We start from the raw sequence: 23,802 nt of genomic DNA on the forward strand, positions 1-23,802 counted from the left end.
CATGAAGGAGCAGTGAGTCCCTCGTCCTCTGATAGTTGTTGTCCAACTTGAAAAAAATCAACAAAATACTGCCATGCAGGCATGCTGACCTGCTCTTTTTTATCTGCACTCATTGTGTCACTATTTCTGTTTGTCTCATGTGTCACTCCTCGCTGTTTTTGTCTCATGTTTAACTTCACACTATTTCTCATCTGTTTACAGGGCAACTGAAAAACAGACCTGTGAAATGATTTGGCAGGAGCACACATGTGGTTTGCCTGTTAAATGATTGGCTGTTTGCATGTTACTTGTAGCACCCTCCATTGTCAAGGTATGACAGGCTGTTTATGAGCCGGAGCACATTCATTTTTTGTGCTTTTATGGGGCATGTTTAATCTGAAAATGGTAAGCACCAATTTGCTACGGTTTCTGGACTGAATGGCACATGTCAAAATGGTGCACAATGCTGTGCAACTTTGTTTGAGATACGTTTTCTCTCATTTGGTCGGTGTGCTACAGGTGTTACCCAATTAGCAGCAGTATGTGTGTAAAGTGCAGTGCACTTGCATAAACAACAGGGTGTTCAACACAGCACCATTGTTGTTTAAATAAACATTTTGCTACTATTTGTCAGGGCTGAATGTGGCCCTAGGTGTGTTGCATTCAATGCTTTAAAGTGAAATTATCAAACACTTTACTGAACTACTTTTCTGTTGCTATTGTTATTGTTATTGAATGTGTCTGTTGCAAGTATATTTTAATATTGTTTTATTGTCCAAGCCTACTCCCATCGCTGCTAAATGTTACACTATATTCTTTGGTTGCTAACTCTGTCTATCTGCTGCGTGGTGCTGCAGGTAGCAGGTTCAAAACGATGCCATGAGAGCAGTCCAAATCAACCAAAAATGTAAAGTTATGGGCCAGAAAGAGCTGAAATGCTATAAACCTTCATACAGCTGAAGGGAGCTGCACCTTCTCTGTGGATTTGTCAATATGAGCAGCCCTTTTCATGTCAGTGAAGTTTTTTACATTTTGAGTTAGGTTAGTCAAATTCTCATATATTATATATTTGTCCTCTGGTTTGTAGTGTTGTTTATCCATGTAGATTATTTTGGTGTGACATGCTGAGGTTAGGAGATATTGGCTGTTAAGATGTCTGCCTTTTCTTGCCAAAGAACTATGTTTTTTCTATGGTAAAAACAAAATAGCCCATATATAAAACTGCTTATGACAAGGTCTGTGGATCATCTTGAGTAACAGGGTCATGATTTCTGGAAAGAGAAATTGCTGTTGAGTTTTTCAAATATATTTTTTGGCGCTTTTGGCGCCACAAGCCGAGTGCCAACTAGTTCCATTATCTTGGAAAGAAGGCAGACGTGGCTATATCCGATATCTCCAAAACTTGGTAACTCACACCAAACAAACCAGATGGATAAAGAGCACTACAGGTAAGAGGAAAATATGTTCTTGATTTTGGGTTGAAATAATTTCTAATCTTATAGAAGGAGCAGATGTTCATAATGGTTAAATTGAGGAATATGTTAATGGAGACTGGCAGGCAGAAGGCAGGCAGTCACTGAACTCCAACTCCAGAGTGTCAATTTTCAGGACAGTTAGCCTCTGTTCGGGATAGCAGGATTAACTTTATATTGACAGACAATTAACAATTATAAACAGCTGATCAACTTACAGTGTAGGTGTCATGGTTGCTTGTTATCATCACTTTACAATGTTGCACTTGTCTCATGCTCCTGCTGTTTTCCTGCAGCCTGCCTGAGCTTCCTCAAGTCTGGGGTGGAGGGGAAAAATGGGAAAACAGCCAGCTTAAACCATAGATTGTGTATTAAATAGGGGTGCAGCCTATTTGATATACCGTTTATGGCTCCAACTCACTATGTGGACTGCAGTAGTGGCTACATGTTGCTCTTTTAAGCTGTAGTCACAAGAAAACATGTCAGTTAAATGTGTATTTGATATGTAAATTAAATGGTACCAGCAAGAGTAAAAGCAAATTTTGTGCATTTCAGCTACTTGAATAAAGTTTTTTCGAGATTGGACACTTCAGCTTCTTAAAAAATAACTTAAAATGAGGTTTTAGAGATTGCACCGCTAGAAATGACCCACTGGAAGATTCAGAGAGGTGATAACAGCATAAATCTGTGAAGATAAATCTGTGAAGATGAGACTGTGAAGCACTTTGTGACTGGTGTCTGTGAAAGGTGCTATAAAATTTTCTTGCTTGCTTGCGAAACCACACCACATAAATTCAGATGATGGTTTTCAAAGCAAGAGTTCAATGCTATAAATGCAGTCGTGTTTTAAATTCAATATTATGTAATGATAATGTGATGATGTAAGAGCTGCCCTGTCCTTTTTTCAATGGTGCAGCTGAACACACCTGTTAAATGATTGGCTGTTTGCGTGTCACTCATAGCACACTCCCATATCAAAGGATATGACAGGCTGTTTATGAGCCAGGGCATATTCATTATGTGCTTTTACGGCGGATTTCATTTAATGCATTTATGGGAAACTATTGAACATTTTATTGAACCATTTTTCCTTAAGTATTGACGAGGTGTCGGGGATCAGGGATCTGAAGGAAAGAATATTTCACTAAAACAAAACGTATATATAAATAACAAACTTATACATTTAAGATGAATTTTCTAGTTGAAAAAAATAAGTTGTAGTCACAAGAATACATGTTCATGAAACCTGTATTTGATATGTGAATGAAATGGTACCAGCACGAGTAGAGGAGAAGTTGTGCATTAGTATGGACTGAGAGGAAGGTTGAAATCATTTTTTGTGCAGATTTCTGGGCGCTCTGGGGAGCCGGTGACTTTTTGCCAGAGAGAACAGCAGCTCCGGCTGTGGATGCAGAGCAGAGGGTGGAAACTCTCCAGTTCTGCTGCGAGCTTTCCTGGACACAGACATGTGGGAGATGTCACAGCTGATTTTAGCTGCAGACGAGAAATATCCAATTTAGACACGGATGTCTATGGTGCAGTCAAGTACAATAAAGTGTAAAAAGCATGCACCCTGCTTTTTACAAACCCAAATGGACACTTAAATTACCGTACAATATGAGTCCAGTTGAGAGCTCCCGAAACCCTGCCGAGATTTACCAGCAAGATAGAATTAGATAGAAACATTTTAAAAGGAAAATATTTGTCCACCCTCCTAACTACTGCGTGACCTGAATAAGATGCTGAGATGCTTAGAGAATGTGTGCTGTGTTAGAAAACGTACAAGAGAAACTGCTCCAGTAACATGACTCATTGGGTCCCTTTGAAAAACACTTCACAAAAACATATTCACACAAAGTAATAAAAAAAAAAAGAGAAAACGGCAAAGACACAAAAAAATAAATAATAAAACATGCTCTTGAAGGGCTTTGAAATGTAGCTTTGGCAGCCACTTTATTTCTGCTTTAAAGAAAGCACTGGCTTGAATTTGTTATGTCTTTCATATAGTGTCCTTCATATAAAAATACAGACAAGTTTAAACCATTGCTGCACGTTTCTCCTATATACTGTGATTTTATGTGTCCTCTCTGAACACACAGTGTATATGGGAGGCAGTGTGTGTTATTCCATAACAACCTTGTGTTCATGGAGATTGTGTTATTGTGACTGAATCACATTTAATGAACGTGTAAAATATCTAAAATCTGAGTGCACTGTCTTGGCTACAAAGACTAGAGGATGGGGACATGTTTTTGATTTTTTAGATTCTGACAGATGTGGCAAAAGTACACAAATTCTTTACTCAAGTAGAAGTACAGATACTTGTTAAAAAAAGAAGTATTCTTTGAAGTAAAACTGAAAAAGTACAGGCTCAGAAATGTACTCAAAATATAAAAGTAAAAAGTTGCTAACTAAACCTCACCTTTTCTCCACAGTTTAGGCTTGTTAACTCTTTTTTGTCTTGAGACATCTTGACATGTCTCTTATGTCTTTTGTTACTTTTTGTTATATCTTATCATCTTGTTACACCACTTATGTCATTTTCGTGTTGTTATGTCTTCTACATTTTATTACATCTTACATCTGTATCGTCTTGTTACATTTTGATTTGTCTTTTACATTGTTTTGTTATGTCTTGTTACATTTTTATATCTTCTTTTATGTTTTTTATGTCATTTTCATTTTGTTACATCTTGTTATGTTGTTTTTCTTCTTGTTATGTACTTTTCCTTGTTAAATCATTTTTTGTATTTAGATATTTGGGTTCAAATATAGGGACTCAAAGTGAAAAGTTATACTCAAATAAGTAGTCAAGTGAAGGACAGATAAATGAAAACTCTACTTTAGTACAGTACCAAAGTTTTTGTACTTACTTTTATAATTATTATTATTTACCAGCCACCTCTGGCTTCAGTCAAGCTTCAGTGGCTGGTAACAAAAATTGGACTATGAAAAGTGTTCACCATGACCTTGCTACCTTCTTTATCTCAGTCCTCTCACTCTTCTCACTTTATACTTAATTTCTATAAGTAAATTTACTAATATTAGTTTCATATTTTTTTATTGTGTGTTGTCTGTCTTGAGTTAATTATTGCTGTTACCTGCACCTTGACCCAAGTTCCTCGTGTCTTTCAATATGCATTGATATTCAAGGCATAATTAAAACAAGTTTCTCTGTTCAATCCAGATCTAAGTAATGATGATTTTTCAAAATATAATAATCCCTGTTATTTTCTCAGTTAATCAAGCAATTGATATTGGTGTATAGTAGGGTATGATAAAATGTTACATTTTCAGTGTATATCAATAAATATTGATAATTTTTAATGACCCGACCAGGAAGAAAAACACGTACCACTTTATTTTGAATTCAAGCGCCTTACTTTGGTTTAACCTCTTTATTTATCAAGGTATGAAGGTAAGAGTAAGTCAATTACCTGCATACCTTAAGACTTAAAAAGAAACCCAAAACAAAACAATAAAACAGCCGTACTGGTGAACCGACCTGGCCTTTTTTTCAGTGGTAGCAATGGAACAACACACCTGTAAATTGGCTGTTTGCGTGCCCTCATAGCACGCTCCAGTATCAAGGGATATGATTGGCTGGTTATGAGCCAGGGCGTTGTTATGTTATCTGTTTTCATGGGGTTTTCATTAATACATTTAAGTGAAACTACTGACCATTTTATTGAACACTTTTCTTATTGCTATTGATGAGGTGTCTTTTGCCGTTAAGTATCACTACTGTTATTTCACTGGCCTTATGTATAGAATGTCAAAAAATGTCAGTCAGTGTCACTTCAGATTCCTTGTTTTGTCGAATAAATGTTCCAACATCCAAAGATATTTACTTTAGAATGGATAAGTGAAAGCGGTTTACGAGCTAAAACCAATAACTTGTTGCCAGTTTTGCTTGAAAAATGACTTAAACATTCAATGGATTATCTAAATTGTTGACAGTTCCTCCAAGTCTATTCACTGAACTTCTCTTTTAGCAATGTACAGTAATATGAAGTGTAATATTCAAATCGCAGAAGCTGCAGTTTTTTGATAAAGGAAAAATGTGTGCCAGAAAAGCATTATAATGAAATATTGTAGTGCTGCAGAGTTTTCTTTTTTTGTTTTGTTTTTTGGCACAGACCCCAATAAATGTCACATCATCACAGGGTGACCAGACATCCTGAAAAATTCAGGAAAGTCCCAGATTTTGAGCAGTGGTTGAATTCCTGAATCCTGTCTGTTAGCCCATAGAAATATCCCATATGAACAAGCTAAAACAAGAGCAGTCTGTGTGCTGTATCAAGTCACATATGTAGGCTGTAACTCCTGCTTTTAGACATTAAAAATGCCCTGTCCGTGTTTGTAAAATATACATTTTTGATGTGTTTTCACGTGTTTATTGCACTAATTAGACTTTTGTAAATAACAGATTGTTGATGTCATTCAACCCGTTTTAAACCAGATGGTGCAGAGTGCAGATGCCACTGTGGGAGGAATTTGTGATCAAAATAATTAAATAATGTGTCTGTAAGCTCCTACAGCTTAATGGCAGAATGACTGTAACTCCCCTGTCACCTCCGTTTAATGGTTCATGCTTCTTGTAAACAGCCACTGTGATTCATGTCATCCTCAGAATCTGTAACTGATCTTCATAATATTAATAAATATCAGTTAGGATCAGATTTTACTCTTAATTAATCTATACATTTTAATCTCTCTGACATGACATACTCACCCCCAACTCTTCTGTCCTGAATTTCTCTCACTCACCTGGTCACCCTTCATCATCATGATTTTAACAGTTTTTTTTTTCAGTGAAAATGAAAACTGTGATGCAAAATGATCATTCACAATCTCTTTATTATCTGACCATATCGTGCAGCCTCAGTTTCAGTACAGTTGGTCGACAGTTAAAATCTTAAGTCACGTAGAATCCAAAACTCAAGACTTAACCCAAACCCAAACATTTGAATCCCATAATTTACTGAGTTTGACTTTGGTGACCTTCTCCTCTGTTGAAAGCACAGCTGACATGTTATTCCTGCTGTGAATTCATTAACATGGAGGCTGTTTGTGTGCAGGGTTTGTACCCGGGCTCAGAGGAGGGCTGGCAGGTGTACAGCACGGCTTCGGACCCCGATGGCAGGTGTGTTTGCACGGTGGTCGCTCCGGCACGAAACCTCTGCAAACGAGACCCTCGGAGTCGACAACTACGCCTGCTGACTGAACAGGTGCGTGCGTGTGTGTATTGTTTGTATTTTGTCTGACTCTGAGTGCATCCCTGCATGTTTCAGTGGTCAGCATTGCGATGCAGCGCAGGGGGGAGGCAGCGTACTGGAATGAAATATTCACTGGACTGTCTCTTTGTTTTGACACTTGCAGAAACACACATGAACAGACACACACACACTCAGGTTTCGCTGACAGATGTATCCCTGATACATCAGTAGCTGTATCCTCTAAAGACTTGCAGTCATTCAACATGCCAAAAGAGTTTAAACTCAAAGGAAACACTGACAGATGGGAGAGAAAGAAACACTTTGCTCTATATGCAGGGTGCAGCTCTGTATAGAAGTATTTGTATGCTTGTATGTGTTCATATATGTGTGTATGTGTGTGTTTATGTGGGGATATGCATCTGGCGGAGTAAGCACATTTCTCTCAATGTATTTGTGCGTCCTGAGAGAGAAATAAAAGTGATTTGTGACAGAAGTTGATGAATTATTGAACACCATCAGACCAGCAAACATTTCCCAAAGCGTGCACTACTGCAAGGCTCACACATCATGATACATCCTGCATCCCCGCCAAAGTGAAAGTGAAACACAGCACACTAACGATAACATCTTGAGGATTATAACTCTTTTTTTTTTTTTTTTTTTTTAATTTACTGGTGGTGTTACATTCTGTACTCTCTTCTTCACACAAAAAAAATAGTGAGAAAAGATAAAGGTATATGAACGCTATCTGGAATAATGTCTTCTCGCTCCTCGCTCTGTTCCTGTTGGGAGGCTTGGGTGTTTATGAATCTTAATTAGCTCAGCGTTTCTCTGGAAGTGACACCTAGATCCTGCTGTGAGTGTGAATATGTGTGTTTGTGTGTGTATGCATGTGTGTATCTGCGTCTCCGGCCTCACCAGCGTGTGTTACAGCGGGAGATGTGTGGGTGTTTTTTTTTTTTTTTGTTTGTTTGTTTGTTTGCATATCACTTCTGGATATCTGGGTCATTTTTATAATGGATTTTGTTTTCCAAATGCATGTTGTTTTACATTCAGTATCAAAAGATATTTGAAGTATCTGGTAACATTTCAAGGTGGTTAACTAGAAGAAGCGTGGGAGTGTTTGTTTCTTTAGAGCAAAACATATTCTAGGTGAGAATTGCATGTTTATATGAATCTAATGAGAAGAAATATGATCTGTGTATGTTTGCATCATGCTGTTGAGTCAAGCCGTTGTTGTATTAATTAAAGGGCTGGTTCGCTCAAAATACAGACAGCATGTGACCCAAAAACACCTCTTTTGATTTTATTTGTCCATTTCAGAGTCATCTGTCCTGAGATTTCTGCTGCCTCGACTTTAAAATTGAAGTGAAAGGACTTTTGTGTGTGCTACTCACAGCCTTACACAATTACATTTAAAATATTCAGCAGCAATGTCTTTCCAGAATCAGTGTCTCCCTTATTTTGCATAATCCACAGTTCTCATTGGAAATGCTTTAAACCTGCACCACTGCCTGCCTATGAATAGTCCCACTGTGAAAACACATTGTGATTTTTGTCATAATAATTTTATTTATTTTTAGCCTCACTAATGGTATGGCTCCATGAGTGGCCATGTGGGTCTCTTGGTCCAACACTCTGGCTCGAATTGAAATATCTCTAGACCTACTGGACAGATTGACACAAAATTTTGATTTTTACTCCTCACTGATGAATCCTAATGATGTCTTCTTTCCTCCTAAGGTTGACATTTTTAGTTTATAGTCAAATTATCTTGACAGCTATTGAATGGTCTGCTATGCTATGTGTTAACTTTGAAAGCAAATTTTGATTTAGTTTTAGTCATAGTCTTTTTTAATTAAAATGCCATTTATTATTTTAGTTTAGTTTTTGTTGACTTAGTATCATAAACCCAATTTTAGTCAATTGAATTTAATGGGTTTAGTTAAAGTGTAATGCATACGTTCTGTATCAAACATTACATATACTACATTTCTTTCTTTTCTTTCTTGTCCTTTTTCCAGTCACATATCTAACATTAAATGTACTACATTTTTTCAAACTTACATTCTACTCTTTGTAATGTATTTGTTTGTTTGTTTTATTTGAGGACAGTAAAACTTAACATCTATAAATAGCAAGTGGTGCTTCAGGTTTGTAGTGTTTTTATGATGTGTGATTATCGATCCACATTGTTTACAAAGGCTCTTGTTTGTCTTGAGATCAAATGTGAAATTTATCCATATGTCTGTTCTTCTCTTTCTCCAAAATGTTGACATTTCTGCACAGTTTATGCAGAAACTGCATGCTCACTGACTTCCTGGGTAGATCAGTACTATCCACTTGTGTGCATCTAACCTCCCTACCACACAAAGAAATAAGTTCTGTTTGGATCTCATCCCAGCTCCTCCCTTCCTAATATTTCTGTCTCATTTTCATTTGATCAAAGTGTAGAATAGATGTGGATTTCATCACAGTTTTTGTCAACTCATTTTCGTTGTGGAAAAATGTTGCTGACGTAAGCTATGACAGAAACGATTTGTCGACAAAATTAACACTGATTTAAGGTCCCCGGGGTTTAAGTTCTGACAGCTTTAATGATTCCTTAATTTTTCATCTAGCTCCATTATCTGGTCAAACTTTTAATTTGGACAATAGTTTATTACCAAATACCTGCAAAACTAATGACATTCCCATCAGCCCAGCTGTAAATTGTGTACTGCTAATTAGCAAATGTTAATATGCTAACAGCTATGAACATGGTAATCTTGATACCTGCTAAAAATTATCATGATAGCTTTGTCATTGTGTGCATGTTAGCTTGCTGAGTACAGCCTCATAGAGCTGCTAGCAGGTTGTCGACTCCTAATCTTGTTGATTTATAACAAGCAGATAAGATATCTGCAACAGTATCTCCACATAATTAAGTCACAGTGACACAGTAATTAAAACTCACTTGGACCATACAGCACCTCTTGGATGCATACACACAAAAGAAGCTGTTTGAAATTATGTGCATCTGAAACAAAATACCTAAAGACTGAAAACTGAATAGTATCTATGTATTCTGTGGATTAACCAAAGAAACCAGGACAGCATCTGTCCGACACCAAGGCTAAATGTCATTTTAATGCTGGGCAATACTGTGAAGTAGCACACATGAAAAACATTTTTATCTCTGTTGTAATAGAGTGGAAGCAGAAATCGCACAGATAGAAGGTTAGATAAAACCAAAACTGGCAAGATACCACACAATGTATGCGTAAAAACATTTCTTTTCAAAATTGGGTGAACCAGTCCTGTATTACCTTCAGTAGATGGTGGTTGGCTTCCCTTAGTTTGGAGAGGCAGAGGACTCCTGCTGGAGGAGGCTAAGAATTGTGCTGCTGTGGACAGGGCCAGCAAGAAAACGTATTTTACCCACCTAAACAAAGGCACACCTAAGAAAAATCTATATCAGTTTATGTGTTTGCAATACTTAGAGTATTTTCACCACTATAACTTTCTGTCAGACAGTTTTTTCTGATGGGGTGAAACCAAATATTGCTCTCTCGAAAAGCCACTAGAGTGCTTTGGAGGGAGCTATATTTGGCGTATAAAACAGCAGTTTCCCATTGAAAAAGGTAATCTGACGTCAAAGTAAAGCTGTGTAAATATTCAAAATATAACGTACACTTAAACTGATGTAGATTTTTTTTTAGGTGGCCCTTATTTTAAGTGACTAAAACATATTTTGCTGCTGACCTTGTGCACAGACGTACATAAGTTTATCTTCCAACATCAGTACTCCTCCTGCTTCTCCAAAGTGGAGGCGTGTCGACCACCATCTACTGTAGGCAATACACTGATTATGACTAAGTACCTCACACAACACCAGTTCAAAAAAAATCTGAACTATCCCTTTTTAAGTATTCCATCACCCCACCACGCACTCATATTGGAAGGCAAACAACAGGTGTTTGGAAACAAATAACAGGTGGCAGTAATCAACAACAGCCAAAACCAGTCATAAGCAGTTCTGGCGATGCGGGATACAAACAATAATCAGTCAAAATATGAACAGTGTGTGTGTGTGTGTGTGTGCATGTGTGTGTGCATGTGTGTGTATAGCTTAGTTTAGAGGTATGGCCCTCTGTAATTCTCTACCTGCAAGTTTAACAGAGATTTAGAATTTTAAAACATTTTCTACAACAAAACAAAATAAAATCCTGGTTAAAACTTGGTCAGAACTGGTTGTTGTCCCCGATGTTGATTATTATGTGATTTTACACCGCAACATGTAATTTTAACAATTGCTTGCTTTGCTCAATGCTCATCATGGGACTGGTGTTGTTTTTCTGTACTTGTCACTTACAAAACTAATAAACTAAAAAAAAAAAAAAACTGTGTGTGTTTGTGTGTCAGGTTCAGAATGTGAGCCAGTCCATGGAAGTGGTAGACCTGCGGACATCCAGAGACCTGCAGTATGTTCGAGACTCTGAGCCGCTGCTGAGAGGGGTGGATGGACGCTTGCACACTTATGTGGCCAACCCCCGCACTCTGACGGCCAAGGGCCTGCAGGTACGCACACACACTCACATACTCAAATACGCACAGAGACACAGTGTAAGATGGTCGCTGTAGGGAACACATAACCTTTGGTGTGAAAACATTGATTTCACGCATGCCAAGCTGAAGTTTCTTGCCTGCACTCAGACACGCAAGCATCTTTCATGAAGGGGACAAAATTTGTCTTGAAGCTGTCAATTCGGTGGCCTCATGTCCGCTGTGTAAAAGTGTCACACAGCTTTGTACAGAAGGTGCCAGCAAAACTGCAGCATCACTGCACACATTAAGACTCGGAGCTGTCTGGGGAAAAAAAAAGAAACTGAGTGGAATCAGTCTGTCATTTTAATATTAATGATGAAATTTACATAATATTGACACACAAAAGCAGAGGGAGTTCGTGTACAACATTTGGAGTCTGTGTTTTAAACTTGCGGGAGAGGAGATAAGATTACCTCGCTGCCTTTTATTGGGAGAAATCTAAATGTATTTCACTTCTTAAATTAGGAGTACTAATCTCATCAGGCCCGGTGCTCCCTGCCATGACGCTGCTGGCAGGCGTCTTTGCCAACAACAAACCAGCAGGCAAGCGGAAGATTATCTCAAGAGCTACAGAGACTGAGAGGCTATGTATTTGAGGAATGAGGGGCAAATGATCTGAACAGTTAAATCAGCTGTGACGCTGCTGGTTTAAAGTCTCTAATTGGCAGCTCAGGACTCCTAATGACACTAAAACGTAGTAAAACCCTCCACAATGTCTACACCTGGATGTAATTCTCCCAGGAAGCTCTGAAAGATTGGGGGATTTATGTCTTGTTTGACGTCAGTGTGAAATGTGGGCTAAATTTGTCTGAAAAGTGAAAGTTTTTGAGATATCTAGGCCACATGTAATCTTTGTTTCCACAGCATTTCAATGACTGTGTTTCAGTCTGTACTTAGGAAAGGCTTCACATTTAAGTACAGTCATTTTCAACCAAATTTAGCCCTTATTTAAACTAGACGTCTAGATGTCTTTTGATGTGCAAATCACCAACTCAGGGCTTATTGGGTTACTGAAGCATTTTTTTGCCAGAGGCTCTCATCAGGCGAAAATAACACATAATATGGTAGAATTATTGGCAATGAGTACAGACCAATAAGAACAGCTTTTATGGGCATTATGATGCAGTCAGACCAAATTTCATTCTTGATTCCCTTCAGTGAGGTCTGAAGCAAGTGTATTCACTTCTGGACTTGAATTGATCCCGTCTGGTTCATTTTGCATAGAGTACAGTGCGACTGAACTTTTACCTGCAGGGTTTCCAGCCAATTTCAGACATGACATGGTATAAACTCTCGCTCAGTGAGTATTGATTGTTTAAAACCCTGAAGTGCAAGGACAATGATGGAAGGGAGTGAATACAGCTTTTGATAAGATGCTGTATAATTCACAGCCTGTGGTGTGCTGCTGTTAGCTTGTCATGATAACTCCTGCAGCACCCGCACTATTTATTGTTACTGTTCTGCCACAGCTCAAAAATGAATTTTACTGCACCATTGTGCTGCTCTACCTTCAGTCAAGGTCATATTATATCAGACACAAAAACAATCTTTCAGCTACATCAAAAATTAACCATTAATATAGTGTTAAAGGTGCACTAAGCAATTCTGGAGAAAGTTGAGTCATATTCCCAGCTCCTCAGGTTGAGTTGTTGGCTCTCACCCAAAGCGTCATTATTTGACTGCCAGGGAATGAGACTCAATAATCAACTATCCTACTGACCTGTCACTGCCTAGATTTTCTAAACCCTGAAAACAGAGCCAGGGGCGATGGACTAGTGTAGTTTTCTCTCAGACCACTTAAATTGCAGTATGTTGAAATGCTGATGCAATTTTTTCTCAATGACGCCAAAAGTGAACTCTCTACTCCCGCAGGTAGAAAGGAATAGCTTTACATTTTGGGAAATATGCTTATTTCCTTTCATGCAGAGAGTTAGATAAGAAGTAAGGTTGAGAGAGTGCTTGGCTGAAACGAATATTTGGCACCGATAACCTAAAATCTTTGAGTAAAAGTTAGGCTAAAATATATGTCAATATCCATACTCTTGATGAAGGAAAATTCTCACCAAAGTGTAAAAAGAGCAGTTTGCTACAGAAGTCATATTATATAAATTTTCTATCTTAAGTATTAAGTTAAGATAGAAGGAGTCTAATATAAGATTTTTTTTTCCAAATTGGTATTACAGAAGCAAATCCTAACCTAATTCTCCAGTTTTGAAATCCTAAATAGTGAATTTAACAACGCTTATCAATTTTACTGTCTGTTACCTAGCTACCAATGCTGCTTTTCTCGTCTTATTGAGCAAAAGATTTGTTCTCATTGAATCATACTGAAACATACTGTATACTGAAACTGACAAAAAATGGATGGGTGAAGCTCTCCAGTTCACAAAACACTCCCGTATTTGAAGTAAATGGTGACTAATTTTAAAATGTAAAAAAAGGAACACAAAAAAAACCCAAATGTCTCCATACTGCTTGTGTGGTGTAATCAAAGTGTCTGTAAGCCGCAACATTAAAATTTGACCTAAAAAGCTGCCATTTACACCATGTTTTTAGCCTAAAAGTCACCAATACTCTTGCCAAAGCGAGCCCAAGAAGTGTTGGTAACATCTGAAGAGAAATTCAAAAATGTTCTTTTGGAGAACGCTAACTGATGAGGTTAAAAAATGGAGTGGGTTAAGATCAGTGACAGAAAACAAATTACCTATCTGGTGGAATAGTGAGAATTAGGACAGATTAACGGTTATCTCAAAATTAAAGTTTTAGCACGTTGCTTTAGCAATTTCATGTGGATTCTGAATCAGTCCTAGTAGATTTCACTGCAGAAAGAAAGTAGTTCCTACATGAAACTGCTCACGTGTGTGGATTATCTTGAGTAACTGGGTCATAATTTTTGGAAAGAAAGCCGGTTTTGAAATTGTCAGATCTATTTTTCAGTGCTTTTAGCATCACAAACTGCATGCTGTTTAGTCCCACTATATTGGAGAGAAGGCAAACACCTCTACGGCCGGTAACTCCAAAACTCTGCTACTCACACCAAAAAATCTAAATGGATAAATAGTACTAAAGTTCAGGGGAATTGATTTTGGGGTGACCTATCCCTTTAAGATAGGGTTTACAAATCATGACGTTTCTGTATTACAGTCCCTGGCGTCTTCGCTGGTTGTCTGGCAACTACTAAGCTAACTCACTGCTAACTTTAGACACATATTTACTGCACAGATGCTTCTTGCCTTTTCTGTGCAATAGTGAAAATGCATATTTCCCAAAATGTCAAACTCTTCCTTTTAAAACAGCAGTCATTACACAGATTAACTTAAAATTTTAATTGCAAGCTCATAAACTAAACATTATAGAATAACATATCCAATATTTAAAAGCAGAGAGAGACTCCATAGGAGGTCCACAAACACAGACACCCATGGAGCAATATGTTAACACACACACACTCGCGCACGAGCAGGCACACACGCACACACGCACACACGCACACACGCACACACGCACACACACAGAGGCTAGCCCTTACTGTATATCCCCAAATAGACAGAATTTCCACCTCCCCATAAATCCATTCTGCCTTTCATCTTTTGCCGAGCGTCTTCTTCACAACATCATGGGGCTCTGGGGTCTGTTTTTAAGTTTTTATGCAGTTAGTTTACGTGTGTGTGTGTGCGTGTGTATGTGAGTGTGTGTGCGCACGCTTGTTGCTCCTTGGGGGTTTTCACAGTCATAAGCTTTTGCCTTTCCACTGAGAGGCAGAGCTGGTGAATATTTATGCAGTGTGCAGCTACAGTAAGTTTATCAATAACTAAACAGTATTTTCATCCCATGGGGGGAAGAGAACCAGGAAGATGTGGAGGAGGAGGTCAAACAGAGGGATTAAGCAAGACAGATGGATAGATTGATCGTGGGTTTGAGAAAGATAGAGGAAAAAAGCGGAGGAAATAGAGGGAAAAAATGCCTGATTGCATATTACAATTTTTCCCCGTGGGCGGAGGGATGAGACCAAAGTGAAGTAAGAGGGGAGGTAAAGGTTAGGCAGAGAGAAGAGGAGAGATAAAAGAGTGAAAAAGGAGGGGAGCGATTAGGGAGAGGTGAAGATGAAGGAGGAGACACTGCAGGGGAAGGATTAGCCAGGTAAAGTGTTTACCATCTAACCGGCTGTGACATTTTCAGCATTTTGTCAAGATTAATTTGAATACATATTAATGAACTTACATTTATATGCAAATAATGATGCCAATACCAATCAGTGAGGATAAAGTAGCCAAATCTAAGGTCAAGCACGAAAAAATTGGTGCTGAAGCGGCTTCGGAAAATCTGTGGAAGGAATGTCAGAAGAGCTTTTAGGTCCTGATTTGAAGATAGCAGTGGAGGGATTAGACACATAAAGTGTTTGACTGACTGCCAAGTCTGTTTCCTGGATGTGTTGTTGTTGTGTTTGTGTGCGGGGGTATGAGATGTTCTGAGGAGATGATAGGGGTTTTGTCTTCGCTTTTGACACCTCTTTTAATCCTCCTCTTTTTTCTATATCAAATCCAACTCTGCTCTCCACGCGGCAAACTGTTTTTGGGAGGATTTAAAGGTGAAAAGATGTCTAAGTGTCAGGGCTAAAACAGAGAAATAAAAGGGGTATATAAGGAAAATCTCCTGCTGCAACACAGAAAAAATCCTGTTCTCTTCATCCACACTGGCTCAAATCTCTCCGGTGTGAGACCATTTTTAAAAAGGTCTTTAACTGTCTTCAACTGTGAATGGCAGGCCAAAATGCAAAAAGAAAAAAAAGATTTCTCCATCCATTTTCTGCTCTTTATCTGGGTCGCAGTGCCAGCAGAGTGGCCTAGACTTTCCTCCAGCCACATATTCCATCTCCTCCTGTGGGATCGTGAGGCGTTCCCAGGCCAGATGGAATATGAAGTCCCTCCAGCATTTTCTGGGGATGCTTTCCATTTGGCTAACACGGCCCCTCGCATCTCTTCCTCACATCTTAACTCCTCTCAACACATATGTGAGAGGAAGAGATGTGATGAAGAGATGCGAGGATGGAGACGGCAATTACTCATGACACACTGCATCTCAACTGTCGAATGTGTAGTAAAAACTGAGCAGTAGAAAAAAAACCCCACTATGACCAACAAAACACACAAGAACACAGAGCCGGGGTGTGTTTGACCAAAGTACAAAAAGTACAAATCTATCAAATTGTTCCTTTCATAGGTTCAATGTGAAAGTTAACCACAGGAAGAAAATGCACAGACATTCTTGCTCTCCCTCTTTCCTGGCATGACAGTGCTTCACTCTCATGGTTAAGTCTTTTCACCCACAATGAGTGTCAATCATAACCAACAGGTGCACCAGGTGGTAGTCAGAGACTTTGTCAAATGTGCCTCACTGAAGCACACTGAAGAAAGCATAGCTCAAATCTCTGCGTTTTTTCCTCCCCAGCTGAATTTTGACATTGAAAACAGAATAAAAGGAACAATCTTATTGATTTTGTACCCTTTTGAGGTTTTTTTTAAACAAATAATGAAGTGAACAACACCTGACACTTTATGAATACTTATCCAATACTGATGGAGAAATGAAAAAATATTGCATTTTCAAAGCGTGATAGAATGAGTCATATAAATAACATCAATAGGCATTTAGTTGCATAACTTGTTTGTAAAAGTACAGAGGTACAATAAGTCTGATATGTTTATTTAGTTTATTTATTTTATTTAAAAGGGGTCATGTACAGATAAAACATAAGTGCCACCATTTGATGCACTGTACCAGATTATAGCTTTAAGCTGATTTGCAGTAGTAGTCCCTCAGCAGGTCAAAACAAACAGCACAGAAACATAATACAACATTATACAAAAAAGGAACTCACAAGACATGCAGTACAAAGCTACACACAACAGCATATCATCTATACACTGTAATCACAAATATACTTATATATTAATATAAACAACTGTTAATAGACTCTTAAGGTTGGTTTGGCTATAGGGCTGAACAATTAATCATAATATTATTGAAATCACAATATGACCTACTGCTATTTTCAATAGGGATAGACCAATCCAGTATTTAGTATCTGTATCAGTTTGATACTGGCCAAAGTCACTGGATCAGACATCAGAGGAAAAGAGTAAAAGTAGAATCAGATAACATCCAACAGCTTGTCATGTAAATGCCTAAACAGCAGCGCTGTCATCACGATTGCTGCGTTGAGTTATTTTAAGCCCGAGGAACAAAAAAAGCAAAACAGCCGAGTGCCGTTTATCTCCATTTAATTTTGAATGTTTGAAAGATGCTGACCAATCTAAAATGCTGCTGAAAGTTTAAATAAAAAGAGGTAGTATTGTATGACTGAGTCATGATGTGGGCTGTGTTTCTTCCATCAGTAGTAGAATATTTTTTTGCAGTTTGAGCATGACATTATTTAGTCAAGGTTAAGCAAAGCACATCCATACAAATGTAATATTAAGAGCCCAGTTATTGAAAAGGAGGATAAAGACGGGAATGTATTCGTATTGACATTGGCAGTAACTCAAGGCTGCAGTATTGATATTGGTATTGGACATGAAAAAGTGATATTGAGCCGTCCCTTATTTAACACAGGAGGTGCAATATTTGTTAAAGGCGAAATGCGTCTATATATCATGTGTTGTTTAGCCGAGATGTCCTGCCCTACACATGATATCCTACAGACTTCTATAGACCCTGCAAACATCATTTTAATATGTTTAACATTAAAAATACCATTATACAAGAATACAATTCACAAAAGTGTGCAGTTCCTTCTTTGACTGATTGATTGATTGGAATTGGTTAAATTGAGCAGCCTTACAATCTGAGGGAAGAAACTGCTCTTCTGTCTGGTGGTGCGGCAGCAGATACTTCTGTATCTCCTGTAGGGTCGGGCGAGTGGACGAATATATTGTGTATCGACAGTGGGCTGAATCCATCAGCTGAAGTTTTTTTTTTTTTGGGGGGGGGGGGCTATTTTTGGGGCCATATTTGTCATTTTATTTTGCTGATGTAATGGTCTGCGGAGTGACAGCCGCTGCTTCGAAACACGCTCTCATCCAATGGCACAGTGCAAACACACTCAGCCAGAGCATGAGTGCTCTGAGCTGGGTAAGGAGTGAGAGGTAAACAGCCTGCATAGTTAGGTTCTCTCCATTCGTTTCACACGGTGAATTAAGACATTGAAGATATCGGCAGTTGCCAACTGATGGGCTGACGATGGTTGTTTGGAAATCTTTAACATATCGCCCAACCCTGATCTCCTGTCTGATGTCAGCAGGGTGTACAGTCCTTGGCTGAAGTGGGTGTTGCCTTTCAGCATCCTCTGGGCTCTGTGCAGACACCCTCTCTCCCTGATATCACCGATGCTTGGTAGATGGGTGACCGGTGATGTTCTTGGTGGTTTTAATGACCAGCTTCAGTGTTTTTCTGTCGTGGACCATTCACATCCCATAGGAGTTTGTGATGTTTCCAGACATGAAGCTTTCTATTGCTCCTCTGTAAGAAGTTAACAAGAACATTACGCAGGAGTGTTGCTTTCTTAAGTTTCCTTAAGAAATACAGCAGTTTCTGAACTTTCTTTACCGGAGTCGAGATGTGTGATGTCCATGACAGGTTCTCTGTGATGCTGACTCCCAGGTACTTAAAACTGTTCACCTGCTCCACCTCAGTTCACTCATGGAGACAAGGGTGTGTGTTTTTGCCTCCTTTCTCTGAAAATCAACAATCAGCTTTTTGGTATTGCTGACATTGAGCAGTAGGTTGTTTTCTGTGCCCCTCTCTGCAAGACTATTGATTTCCTCCCGATATGAAGTCTAGTTGTTAGTTAAAATCTGGCCGATGACAGTGGTGTGTACTGCAAACTTCACAATGAGTTTTCTCCATGTCGAGGGCTGCAGTCACGGGTGTACAGCGTGAATAGGATGGGGCTGAGCACAAAGACCTGGGAGGCTCTGGTTTTGAGCACTGGAGCAGAGGACGTGAGACTGCCAATCCGAACTGTCTGGGGTGTGTTTGTGAGGACATTTGTGTCCAATGTCCTGTGGCAGAGTGTGGTACTCAGGCCCAGAGTGTTCAGTTTGCCAGTCAGCTTAAAGGGGCAGATTGTGTTGAATGCTGAGATTAAATCAACAAACAGCAGTCTAATGTAGGTGGTGTTCTCATCAAGGTGAAAATAATTATGTAAAAATAATAATTCCCTCTAATATTACAAATCAGATTGCTATTAAAATATCAGTCAAAGTAATTGCAATTAGAGACCTTTTCAAAAACATTCAGTCCTATTTTTTTTTTTTTTTATATAAGTGCGGCAGCTCCTCGCATCAGGGCAGGGTGTTTCACTGATTTGTGACTTTTACAGAAAAAGCTGATTGCCCAAATGCAGTATGCAAAATGGTATGCTGCAGTCTTGAATAGAGGACATTGTTGAGGATCTCAGAATTTATTCAGCGTGTATACACAAAGTCATATAGTGGAGGAAGGCCAGACCATATAACATTTTCAGACAGAAATCAGAAAATAGTCTAAGATTCTTAGAGCTCAGTTGTATTTCTCCAGTAGGCTACAGTAATTAAAATGCAGTGGCTTTTAGTTCAGACTTTTACAGTGTGTTAGTATAAAGACTCAAGAGGTCTTATGGTTGTTAAACCAGCCTGCTCCCAACAGGCTCAGGCTGATATCATGGGACAATAATAACTGTCACAGTGTTTTTGTGTGGGATTGTATAACTGTATATTTTGTCTGAATGAGCCAAAATGCACTTTGGACAGAGAAGAAGAAAAATAAGATGAAAATGAAATTGTCTGATGAAGACAAAAGAGAAAAAAACCCTCTTTTATTCATTAATCATTCATATTAAACTGGACATTAATTCATTTTATTTAATGAATAATAAATTACATTACAGCTGCAGTTGGTGCTTTTATTCTTGTTTCCATACATTCTTGTTACCACAGGTGGGTCTCAGGAGGTTTATTTTGGTCCCGAAAAATATAGAAGACAATTGGAAAAATTAAAGATTCATACATGCACTACACCTTTTTATAAAGCATTTAAAATGTGTATATTGTTTTATTGATGAAAGGAAACAATGAGAGCCACTTATTTTGTCTCATTTATGAAAATATCCAATTTTGTTTTCCCTATGAGAGGAAATAAAAAACAATAAGATGACTTGTTAACTCAGCCTAAATGTATTTATTTCTCATCTATAAAACATTTAAAATTTGTAATAAATAACATACATAAAGATAATATAAGGTCATGTGGAAATGGCAGTAAAAACGGTCAGGAGTGTTTGTTTTTTGTTCACAAATTAAATTCTTCCCAATGTTTATTGCTAAGATCTATCATGAATTGGGTCGTGATGGTTTGTCATCTTTAAAAAGGGCATCCTCATAAAAAAAAAAAAAAGTAGAATACACCTGTGGTCCTGTGGAAGCCTCCTCAGTTTCCAGGTCACAGTCTGCAGGATGGAGGAGTGAGCACAGACACTAGGCACATCACAAGTCTCTTAAATTGAATTCATGCATCCCTCACTTGCATCTTTTCCTTGCGTCTTAGTCCCTCCCACTGAGCGTTCATTGACAGACGCAAGGAAACCATGCCAGGAGAGAGGACATGAAGAAATCTCTTATAAGAGACACGAGACGTCTTTCCCTCTGAAGCATAATGCGATGCGCTCTCCATTTGTGATGACGGTGACGGCTAATCACAGCTGGATCAGCTGTCAGTCGGTTTTAACAGCTGTACAGACCTCTGATAGAGTTTGTGTCCGCACACACGTGTGCTGTGTTACTATTAATAAAGACTCACAGTTATCATCAGTGACAGAGCAGCAGCCTGTTACCTGATTAACAAACAACCTTCTTTATACTGTGACTGTGTCCTGATCAGAGGCAGAATGTGGTTATACTATTTATTCATCATTTGCATCTGTGTTTATTGATATTCTGATCGGGAATTTATGATTGAATAACTGAGAATATGATCATGGTGTCTTTTGAACTTTGGAAATGATTTTTTAGGGTAAATGTTTCAGGGAAAATTAAAATCATGTAACTTGTATCATACCTGACACTCAGGAATGATCAGCCTCTCCTGTGACTAAATTAAATTACGATATATTATGTAAAACGTGTTTCTCACTGACAGAGAGGCTCTTCTCTTTCTGACTTTAATTGTATCCATAATAAAAAAAATGATGGGAATAATAGGTCATGAATAGGAGAAGGTGTCTGATAAATGAAAAATGTTGTTGTAGATTTTAACTGATGAGCAGGTCAGCTCTGACTGCATCTAAATCCTCATGTGTGCATAAATCATCCATCCGCTACCAACCAAACAATTTATTTTCACAGATTTAAGGACGGAGCCCTCTGGTGATTTCTTTACTCTGTTGTATTGACGTCTCAGTGTTTTAATGATTTACTTCATTGATTTGAGAGGCTGCTATGGATGTTTCTAAATGCGAAGTGATGTCACTGCAGCTCCTGCGCTAAGACCGCAAATGTGCAGCGCTTCTCTCCTGGGGGATCCATTAATCATACAGTTAATTTCTTATGAACCGGCCAACCAGATCTGCAGACGCACAGATTTTTAACTGGATGGTGAATCAGGAAACAATCAGTAAATGATGTCCAATAAGGGGGCGTGTCAGCTGGTCCAAAACTGAACCGGCCGGCCTGCAAGGTGGTGCACTAGAAGAACTTCCAGTTTAAGTGAGGAGCAAGGAAATGACAAACAAGAGATTTGGGATTTAACCATATACATATATGCCGGATTAGCCTTAAGCTTATGCATCAGAGGCAGTGCCGTATTGGACAGGGCAATCCTGGGCTGTGAACAAATACAGATAAATGGGGGAGCTGCATTGTTTTCTGGTTAAAAAGCACTAGAATGTTACATTTCTCAACCGATTTCAATGAGTGGTTTTTATATTCAAAGTGTCTTGATTCATGTGAAATAAGCTAGAAAAATACTTTTTTTTTCTTACTCCATGTGGATCATGAACCCATTAATATAACATGACATGACATTTGGTTGAGAAATGTTAATGTCCAGAAAAAATGTCGGTATTTGTTCAGAGGGAGTTTGAGGGTTCTGCGCAGTATCTTAGCTGTTCTTAGGATTGCACTCTTCTACAGCAACCTCCAATGGTGTACCTGGGATCTGCTGGAGCCACTCTCCCAGTTTGTGGGTCACAGCCTCCGGTGCTCCGATCACTACTGGAACCACTGTTGCCTTCACTCCCCACATCTTCTCCAGATGCCTTTTCAGCCCTATTTTTCAAGCTTCTCCTGTTCCTTCTTCCTGATGTTGCTCTCACTCGGGATTGTGACATCTATCACCACTGCCTTCTTCTGTTGTTTCTCGATCAACACGATGTCTGGTTGGTTAGCCATCACCAGTTTGTCAGTCTGGATCTGAAAGTCCCACAGGATCTTGGCTCTCAACCACCTTAGGAGGGGTCTTCCATTCTGACCGAGGGACCTCAAGCCCATACTCAGTGCAGATGTTCCTGTACACTTTGCCAGCCACTTGGTTATGGCGTCCCATGTACGCTCTTCCTGCATGCATCTTACACCCTGCTATTATATGCTCTCTCTCTATATATATATATATATGTGTGTGTGTGTGTGTGTGTGTGTGTGTGTGTGTGTGTGTGTGTGTGTGTGTAGTATAAAACAACAGTGAAGAATAGAGAAAGCATAATTAGCTGGAAAGCACCTTGAATGTACTCTGGAGTGTCCTCCCAGACAAGCCCAGACTCCTTCCACAGAAAAGTAGTTATACTCAATGAATGCATTGGCTTTACTTTGACTTACTTCACCCAAAAGAGAGAAGAAATAGATGTTTAATCGGATTTAACCACATTGTCTCTCTGATTTATTTATCTTCCTGTCTTTCGTACACCCACAGGAGTTGAAGGGCCAGATGTCTCAGCTACGGCCCCTTCTGTCAGTGGTGGAGCAGTACAGATTGGACCTGCAGACCCTGGCCACATTGCGACTGGAGCTCCTCAACCTGTCAATCATCCTGACAGCCATTCAGGAAGAGATCGGAGCGTACGACTATGAGGAGCTGCAGCAGAGGGTTTTACTGCTGGAGACCAGGCTACACAGCTGCATGAACAAACTGGGTGCGTACTGGAGGGTTTATAAGCAAGCAAGCCAGCAAAGATTATTCATATAGCACTTTTCACAGACGCCAGACACAAAGTGCTTCACAGTCAAAAAAATAAAATCAAATAGAATCAAATGAATACAACAGTACAAAGGGAATAGATATAAGGCACAAGATCAAAACATAAAATACAATTGTACCACATGAGTATTTACTTGTGCTGACTCTGATGTTTACCAGGCAGAGAGGGTCTAACAGAAAATATTGTGAAACAGTTAGTTTGGTTAGGTTTAGGCACCAAAAATACTTGGTTACTTTTAGAAAGGTGAAAATAAGTAACCAACATAGCGTACGTAACTTAAATACCTAAGTTACAAAGAACATAACGTTAACTGTTGGTT

General features: G+C 38.8%; 1 protein-coding gene across 2 annotated transcripts in view; it reads left to right on the plus strand.

Annotated features, from left to right (window-relative positions):
- The window catches only part of LOC146329654 (noelin-2-like), a 60,274-nt gene that overhangs the window by 11,552 nt on the left and 24,920 nt on the right, over positions 1-23,802 (plus strand). For both annotated transcript variants that reach the window (XM_084714925.1, XM_084714924.1), the window contains 3 exons: positions 6,533-6,682; positions 11,075-11,230; positions 23,198-23,417. In XM_084714925.1, coding sequence (XP_084571051.1) covers positions 6,533-6,682; positions 11,075-11,230; positions 23,198-23,417 — 526 coding nt within the window. The remainder of the gene's footprint in view (positions 1-6,532; positions 6,683-11,074; positions 11,231-23,197; positions 23,418-23,802) is intronic.

The sequence above is a fragment of the Lutjanus erythropterus genome, chromosome 3, assembly GCF_056507025.1.
Source record: "Lutjanus erythropterus isolate fLutEry1 chromosome 3, fLutEry1.hap2, whole genome shotgun sequence".
In the NCBI taxonomy this organism is placed as follows: domain Eukaryota; kingdom Metazoa; phylum Chordata; class Actinopteri; order Lutjaniformes; family Lutjanidae; genus Lutjanus; species Lutjanus erythropterus.